Raw genomic sequence first — 9,362 nt, forward strand, 5'->3', positions numbered from 1 at the left:
ATGCTAACACGGAGTCAGGCTCTGGTTACGATCAGAAACAATGGTCGCTGACTTACTACGTCACGAACCATCGGCCTGGTGGTCACGGTTAACATCACTAGGTGACTTATGACTATGACTATGTTGGGGTAAAATGCCCATTTGAGTTGGGGGCAGGAAGCCTTTCTTATCGAAATCTGGTCATAAAAGAATCTAGATCTATAAAATCTGGAAAGACGTGTCTGCATTGTCGCTAGATTTAAGATTATTCTAGATCTAGACTATATTAACCAGAGTCTAGACCTAGATCTAGACCAGTGGTTCCCAAACTTTTTTGTCTCGTAGACCCCTTGCCATGTTTTCTGGTTTTCGGTAGACCCCCTGCTCAACTTGCACATTTTTGCAAATTCATTAACATTTTTTAAACAAATTTCTAACTGTAGTGAGTTGAGGAGTAAAAAAGTAATTTAAAACTACACAACTTAGGATATTATGTTTAATATACCAATTTGTCGTTCTATGAAGTAGTCTTTCCAACATTAAATATTAATAAATTAATTAATTAATATGCCTTAAGTATCATTGTAAAAGGTTTCGCATAGAGCAGTTTCTCGTGTATTTCTTGATCTTTCACGCGTGGCTTAAATGTTGAATCTGCTGAACTGTTTTCATTAACAGGAGATGGGTCAAAGGCGAGTAACTGGAGCCTAAACCAGTAAACTTCGAGCAGGAAGGGCTCATTAGCCTTGGCTTGCTACCCACCTAGCAGAAGGAAAACTGAATTCAAACCTCTGCTGCCTTGCTACTATACCCAAACATGGGAAAGGTCCCTAAGGAAATATAAGGAGATGGTGACCATTAGCGCCATGTATTTCTGGGCCGTCCCCTCTTTCTCTTTCCTTGGGGGTTCCAGGTTAGGGCTTGCCTTGTTATGTTGGATGCAGGCTTGCGAAGGCTGTGAACTATCCATCTCCAGCGTCTCTGAAGGATATCTACTTCAGTGGGCTGTTCTTTGCCACAGTTCCTCATTCAAGATCTTGTCTGGCCAGCGGATCATAAGAATTTTCATCAGGCAGGTATTGATGAATAGCTGGATTTTTTTCATGGAGGTGATGGTGGTTCTCCAGGTCTCCGCGATCTGGAAGCAGATGGGCAAGACGTGGCGACAGTTGGAGAGATTCGCCCAGAATCGAGATGCCTGGAGGAAGCTGGTTGGTAACCTATGCCCAGAAGGGACTACAGGCATAGATGAGATGAGATGGTGACCATTAGACAGTTTGTAGCACACAGCGCTACACCTTGTCAGACCAAACTGTATTTATGTATTTTGCAAAGATTTGCATAAGAAGCTTTTAATTTTATAACTCATGCCACCGAAGCGACCTTGACCTGTATTGTTGCTTAAAGAAATTCTTTTAATAATAACAGATGTAGGTTTGTGCAAAACGGCTGATAGAATCAATGTTTGACCTTTGCTGTTTTCCGTATTTTGCTATAAGAAAAGAAATCTTGTAAGAACATCATCTTCTCTATATGATGTCGAACTATGATTTTGCGGGTCTATTTTGAACTTTGAGTGTTCGAAAGTGTTTAAAATCTTTATTTTTGTCACGGTAGCATTGTCTCAGATGATCTTCCAGCGAACCTGGTTCATATCGTCATAAAAAAGTCACTTAGGCTTGTTCGACAAGGATGGAATGAATCCCAATTTTAAATTATTAATGCTGTACTGTCTACAGTTCTTTTCTTTTTTTTTTTTTTTTGTTCTAAATATTAGTTACATGTAGATGTAGACAAAATTAAGCTATTTAAATAAGTATTGAAATTGATTACAACAATTTTTCATTTGAATAGCAGGATAAATATTTAAAGGATTAACGAAAGTACAAATCATATATTAGTGTATGCAATAATTACATTAGTGGAATGTGAACATTAAATGTGCTTAAATGAAATCTATTATCGTAGACCCCCGTGGGCATCTCATGGACCTCCAATTTAGTTTTTTACTTTCGTAGACCCCTTGGAGGTCTTCGTAGACCCCTGGGGGTCTATATAGACCACTTTGGGAATCACTGATCTAGACTATATATAAATATTTTTTTGGGCAGCCATCTTTGTACTATTTTGTTATTGTAAAGAAATCCCAAGATAGTGTCTTAAAAAATACCAAGAATTAACATTACTTCTGTGTTTTCAAATTTACCAATGCTATTTTTAGCGGCCCCCGAAAAGGGAAAAAGACGCTATTAGTTTTGTGCGAAATGTCTGTCCGTCCGTCCCGTTTAGATCTCGTAAACTAGAAAAGATATTGAAAATCCGACATCACAATAATTTAGACCATTCAAAGTTCTGATGCAACGGCTACTTTTTTTTTCTGAAAGCAAAAAATCTAATTTTTAAAATCAGTTATGCAAGCAGTTTTTTAAAGAGAAAAAGCTAATTAGTATGCATTATAAGTTAGACCTAATTCAAAATGAATAGTAATCTTATAAACGTCATTTTTCTGAACATTTTTTTTTATTACGGAAATTTTTTTTTTTTTTTTTGCGGATTCGAATAAGAGAGTGAGCCTTTTTCAAAACAATTAGATCAATTATAAGACATCAGTTAGGCCTGGGGAGGCCAGGTGGCTGAGCGGTAAAGCACTTGGCTTCCAAACAGGGGTTCCCGGGTTCGATTCCTGGTGAAGACTGGGATTTTAAACTTCAGAATCTTTGGGCGCCTCTGAGTCCACTCAGCTCTAATGGGTACCTGACATTAGTTGGGGAAAACTATAGGCGGTTGGTCGTTGTACTTGCTACATGACACCCTCGTTAACCGTAGGCCACAAAAACAGATGAACTTTACATCATCTGCCCTATAGACCACAAGGTCTAAAAGGGGAACTAGTTAGGCCAGGTTCACATCTAACTTTACATTCACTTTCACCTATCCTTTGATCTGCGGGACCGTTGGGGCACTACACAAGATCTGTTAACCTTCTTTCTCCATTCTTATCTCTCATTTGTCTTTGATATAATTTCATATTTGGATGTTCTTTCTGAAAATATTGAAGCCTGCCTGGGTGGACCTCTTCGGGGGCCGATTTTGAGTTTGTGTTTCCACACAAACTGTCTTTTGTAACCTTGTTTCTTTTAATTTTGACTTGGTTTCAATACAATACGTTTCTTATTGTTCTGTCTTCTTTTTAATTGTTAAAATCTAAATATTGTCTATATCTATTCTGAATTATTCTGATAAAGAGAATCTAAATTTAACTAGGCCTACAATAAGTATCAGCACAGTTTATTACCAATATTTAATTGACCTTTATTGCCTTTAAGAACCTTGTCATATTAATATAGTAATTAGTCTAGTTCTAGCAGTTAGATAATGCGTCTAATTAATAGACTTATTAGGACTAGATGATACCAGTATAGCTAGATCTAGCATATTATTTAGCTTCAAAAATAAAAACAAACAAAAACCCAAATCGGAGAGAAAACCCAAGATACAAGATTACAGTCTAAACAATAACAAAGATGGCTGCCCCTTGAAATCCTGCAGAATTACCTTTTTTTTTTTTTTTTTTTTTTTTTTTTTTATATACACATCTTCACTATTTTAGATCTAAATCTAGACTAGAATCTAAGAATAAATTATAATTTTATTAATACAAGTTCAATAGGTCTAAAATGTAAATTAGAAAATATATTTAAATACAAAAATGTCAAAAAAAAAAATACAATATATATATATATATATATTATATAATTAAATATAATTGTATATATATATCTAGATTCTAGATCTATTTATAAATAAATCAATAAGAATATATAATATAGTCTAGAGTCTAGAAAGTAATAGTAAGATCTAGTACTAGTAGGGCTGTAGTCGTGTAGATCTAGTCTATAATAAATCATACCATTTACCATATAATATATTATTAAGTTTAACTATAGATATATATTTTCTAGATCTTTATTCATTTTTTGGCTGCTATGTTTGGAATTATATATATATTTATCTTTTGAGATCCATACGTTTTAAAGTTTAAATTGTGCACAATTTAATTTTTTTTCATTTCAGACTTCAGAAAATGGTAAGAAATTACCAGAGAAAAAAACTCATAGGGGCTCGTATGGACAACAAAACTTGACTGAAGCTTTAAAAGCTATCGCTGATGGGATGCCACTTAATACTGTCTCCGAAACATTCAAAATCCCAGCGAAAACATTAAGGTGACACAGAGACACCAAAGTTCAAAATTCCTGTAGCTCTTGTACTTGGCCGTTATAGAAGTGACTTTAGTAAAGATCAGAGTTGGACTTAGTTGAACTCATTACTAAAAGGAGCAATCCCTCTTCGGACTAAGCACTCTTGATGTGCATAAATTAGCCTACGAATTCGCTACAAAATTAGGCATTAAGCACAGATTCAACACTGAGGCCAGAATGGCTGGAAGAGATTGGCTTTATGGGTTTTTAACTAGACACCCACGACTGTCAATACGCAAACCTCAGTCTTTCTCTATTTCAAGACTTGTTGGATTTAACAGACCGCAAGTCAGTGCTTTCTTTACTATATATATATGAATCTTTTAAACTGCCACAATTTTACTCCAGACAAAATCTGGAATATGGATGTAAAAAGAATTTCAACAGTACAGAAACCAGTCAAAATTATTGGCAGCAAAGGAACTCGACAAGTCGGCAGGGTGACAAGTGCAGAGCGTGGTCAGACTGTTAGAGTTTTATGTTCCATGAATGCTGCTGGAACATATATTCCTCCAATATTCATATTTCCAAGGAATGGTGGATTCCTTGATGAATGGCTCTGTTCCTGCATCTAAACTCTAAAGGATTGTGCACCCCAAGTGGTTGGACTGACAGTGAGTGTTTTATAAACTGGCTGAAACATTTCGCTGCATTTGTAAAACCAAAACCCAATGACAAGCACTTAATTTTGTTAGATGGCCATCAAAGCCACAAAACTTTGGAAGCTGTCAATTTCGCCAGAGAAAATGGTATAGAACTGCTTACATTTCCACCCCACTGCACACACAAACTACAACCATTGGATAGAACATTTTTTATAAGTTTAAAATCTGCCTACAACGCCTCTTCTGATTCGTGGATGAGTTGCCACAAAGGGCGCAGGATTACGAGCTACGAGGTGGTGTCAATTTTTTCAAAAGCCTATGTAAAGGTAGCAACAATAGAAAAGGCCATGTTGGGGTTCTCTTGCACAGGTTTGTGGCCAGTAGATGCAGACATTTTTACAGACAGAGATTTTGCCCCATCTAGTTTAACAGATGAACCACTGCCCATTTCAGCGGAAATTATTAGCCAGCCTGATGAACCACCATGTGAACTCATAGGTAATCAAAATTGCCAGCCCGATGAACCACTCTGTGAACTTAATTTAGGTAATGAAAATTGCCAGCCTGATGCAGCATCTAACTGTGCATATCCTCCTACACAACTCACTTCTTATTCAGGCAAATACTCTGAAGGTCCCAGTGCGTCTAGTTCCCAAACCATTTTAAATGAAATTATTGGACCATTTCGGGCAGCTACGCCAAGGGTCAGAAAAAGAGCTGCAGAAAAGGCGACATTATTAACTGTCTCGCCTTTCAAAAAGAGACTTGAAGAAAAAAAGATATCTGTACGTCGTGTTTCAAATAAGGTTGGTGGTGCTGCTTCCCAAACAACAAAAAAAAAGGGAAAGGAAAGGTAGCAAAGCAAACAGTCCCAGCTGTTACTCCTTGTAGTAGCTGCTTCAGTGCTTTGAGAACTTCTATGGTGATACTAGTGGGCAAACTTGGATACAATGCCAAAATTGCCAACTTTGGTACCACAATAGCTGCTAAGGCTTAGAGGAAAATTTTGTTGGATCATTTTTTTGTATTGTCTGTGACAATGAATAAATCACTCAAAATAAATTTATAATTATTAAATACTTCACTTATACTTTTTAAATTTGTTTGTCAAAATTTATGTTTGTGTAAACCAAATAGCTCAAGCTAAAATTATTTAAAAACAAAATTCATGTGTTTATATAATTACATACTGGTACACTAATTTAATACATATATACAACTAAGAGCTGAAAAACATAAAAATAATTTTTAAAGTTCTTAGTTTTTCATTAATTTTGCTTCTGCATAATTTTTTAATCAATTTTATTTTTCTATCTTGTTTACAAATTAAAATTGAAAACAAAATTACCAGCATAAATTTATACACAAAAACAAACATCTCCGAAGAGAAGAAAATCTTAATTTGCTTGAACATAATTTTTAATCAATTATCATTATTATTTTTGTGTGCAAGGATAAAAAAAAATATTTGAAAACAAAATTACACATACAAATATATATACCTAAGGGATTTAAAAAAACAAATTCTTTATTTACCACAATTTTTGCTTTAGGGGTAAGTGGCCTCTTGGAAGGGCTTTTTGCCCCAAGTGTGGGGTAAAATATCCCTTAAACAAATTTTAAAATTTCATGCAATAATTTTTAGATACATTGAAATAAAATTATTTTAAAAACTAATTTGTAAATTAGACATATAACACTAATTGAAAACCAAATTTAAGATAAAATTATATTAATAAGCTAGCTTGTACAGGCCATAGAAACTTGGAGGGGGGGGGGGCTTTTTGCCCCACGTTACCCTAATGTGCAAGCGGCTGCTTTTGATGAAGCAATACTCGAAGATCATTGTGGCCCTACTATCCACTTTTAGTAAAGGTACCGTCATAGCCTTAGCCATTTAAGGATAAATGGGGATTATTCATTACTTGCAGCATTTGTTCAGTCAATTCTGCAGACGTCTGGTTCTACCAAAACGAAAACCTAGAAATGACTCTCTAATTGCTTTTTTTTTTTTTTTTTGGTGTATTGCATCATCGGAGATTGCAAACAGTTTAAAAATAAAAATAGTGCTAATTAATAAACTTTTAATAGGGCCTATGTCTTGAGTGCTCTCGGAAAAATTGTGCGGATTGGACCTCTGTATATTTGCCATTTATAGCAAATATTATAAATGGACAGGATAAAAAGGGAGTGGACAAATTCACATATCTTGGCAGCACACTCTCCAGAAATGGAAAAATCGATAGTGAAATCGACCTGCGTATCGCCAAGGCCAGTGCATCCTATGGCAGACTGTCTACAAATGTCTGGAACAGACGTGGTATCACCACAAACACCAAGCTAGGGGTCTACAGAGCCGTCATCCTCCCTACATTGCTCTATGCCTCAGAAACATGGACAGTGTACAGTAAACATGCAAAGAGACTAAACCGCTTCCACATGACATGTCTGAGAAAAATACTAAATGTCAAATGGCAAGACAAAATACCAGATACAGAAGTCCTTCGAAGAGCGTGTCTGCAAAGCATCCACACAATCCTGATGCAGTCCCAGCTGCGATGGGCAGGTCACGTCTACAGAATGGAAGACCACCGCATCCCAAAACGACTCTTGTATGGCCAACTAAGCGAAGGAAAGCGCTCGCAAGGTGGGCAAAGAAAGCGCTTCAGGGACACCCTCAAAGCTTCTCTGAAGGCGTTCAGCATAGACTCAGGCACCTGGGAGACAGAGGCACACGACAGAGCATCATGGCGTCACGCTGTGAAAACTGGCGCACAGGTTGCTGAGGAAAAAAAAACAACGCAGGCAGAAGAAAAACGCCAGAAAAGAAAAGCAAGACAAACGACACTAGCTCCAGCTGGAATAACCTGCCCAGTGTGCAGCCGAACATTCCGGGCTCACATAGGTTTCACCAGCCACATGAGGAGGCATAAAACCCCAGTGCAAAGCCCTCAGCCCCCTGGATGACAAAGTGGTCATCATCGAACCACGATGGACGAACTATATAATATTTGCCAAGACATGCTTTGCCCAACAGGTCTGTTATCTTGTTTTGAATCTGGGGGCTTTGCTTTCATGTCGAATTTCAATATTCATAACAATTTTAAATAATACCTGGTTAGAGATTTTTGTATAAATATAATGGTGATGGCCTTCTTTAAGAACTATGAACCAAGATATTGAGCATTGGTCATTCCATATACCTTTAGATAGATCAGCTATGTGGAGAGGGGGGGGGGGAACTGATGTGTGGGCGACATCGTTTTGACAACAGGTAATAATACACATTCACCTCCAAAAGACAATATTCCATGATCATGTGTTTGTAAAAATATAGTGGTGTTAACTTTCTTTAAGAACTATGAACCAAATACTAAGCATTGGTCAGAGAAAGACACTATTCCATGATTAATTTTGACATCTTTCTATCTTCTACATCTTTGTTATAAATCTTATCCTCAATTTGGTTTCGCCATTCATTGTAACATAACAAACATTTCAATATGTAACTTATTCTGGTGTTTAGTTTTCTTGCTAAATATTTAATATTATTATAATTTTTTTTTATTCTGTTGTAATGTTATCATTGTTTTAACAAAATACAAAGACAACAAAACAATATGATGAAGACTATCGAGGACTCTGTCGTCCTAAATGAGTGTTTCTCAAAGTATGTACTTCTTTGGCTCGGATACAAAAGTTTTAGAATCACAACTGTTCTGACAGTTTTCTTATCTTATCTTATATAATACAGACGTTACTTCAAAAAAGAAGATGATTACGTCCTACGCGTCATGCATTTAGTCATGCATATTAACCAATGACTTAAATTCTGCCAAGTCACTGGTTTTCCTGGCTAGCTCAGGCAACCCATTCCATGCTCTAATAGCACTAGGGAAGAAGGAGCACTTGTACAAATTTGTCCTAGCATATGGGACGAGGAATGTGCCTTTATCTTTGTGTCTTTCAGAGTATTTTATTAAATTTTGTTTTTGTATTTGAAGATTATGGTTCAGTGTTTTATGTATTATTGCTACTTTACTTTTGAGCCTTCTGTCCTGAAGGCTTTCTAAATTTAGTGATTTTACTAAAGGTGTTACTCTAGTCAAATGTGAATATTCGTTTGTTATGAATCGCACTGCTCTATTTTGTGTCTGTTCTAGTTTCTTAATGTTTTCTTGAGTTGAGGGGTCCCAAACAGAGGATGCATATTCTATTATTGGCCTAACCAAGGTTAAATAACATTTTAGTTTTATGTTCTTATTTGATTTATAGAAATTTCTTTTAATAAATCCTAATGCTTTGTTTGATTTTTTTGTAGTTTCATCAATATGTGGATTCCATGACAGTTTTTCATTTATTATAACACCTAGGTATTTAGTAGTTTTGCTACTTTGTTTAAAGATTATATAGACATTTGAGAATCCAGACCTCACATTTTAAATACAGAAAAAAAAAAAAAAAAGAAACAAATTCAGCTATGAGAAAATTGAATAATTTGCAGCTGTGTCGAAAT

At 35.8% G+C, this 9,362-nt stretch overlaps 1 protein-coding gene across 2 annotated transcripts; it reads left to right on the plus strand.

Moving 5' to 3' along the window:
- Positions 1-2,094: 2,094 nt before the first annotated feature.
- Positions 2,095-5,928, plus strand: LOC106063716 (uncharacterized). 2 transcript variants are annotated; one of them, XM_056045037.1, is made up of 2 exons: positions 2,095-3,658; positions 4,054-5,928. In XM_056045037.1, exon 2 carries the CDS (start codon positions 4,795-4,797, stop codon positions 5,701-5,703), a length of 909 nt encoding a protein of 302 aa, XP_055901012.1. In that variant the 5' UTR covers positions 2,095-3,658; positions 4,054-4,794; the 3' UTR covers positions 5,704-5,928. The 2 variants fall into 2 exon arrangements, with proteins under 2 accessions (XP_055901012.1, XP_013077611.2); XM_013222157.2 differs by having other exon boundaries at positions 2,095-3,649.
- Positions 5,929-9,362: the final 3,434 nt, after the last annotated feature.

The sequence above is a fragment of the Biomphalaria glabrata genome, chromosome 10 (genome assembly GCF_947242115.1).
Source record: "Biomphalaria glabrata chromosome 10, xgBioGlab47.1, whole genome shotgun sequence".
Classification (NCBI taxonomy): domain Eukaryota; kingdom Metazoa; phylum Mollusca; class Gastropoda; family Planorbidae; genus Biomphalaria; species Biomphalaria glabrata.

Coding starts and splice junctions, on each gene's coding strand:
- LOC106063716 (XM_056045037.1), top strand. CDS start 4,795: ATGGCTCTGTTCCTGCATCTAAACTCTAAAGGATTGTGCACCCCAAGT.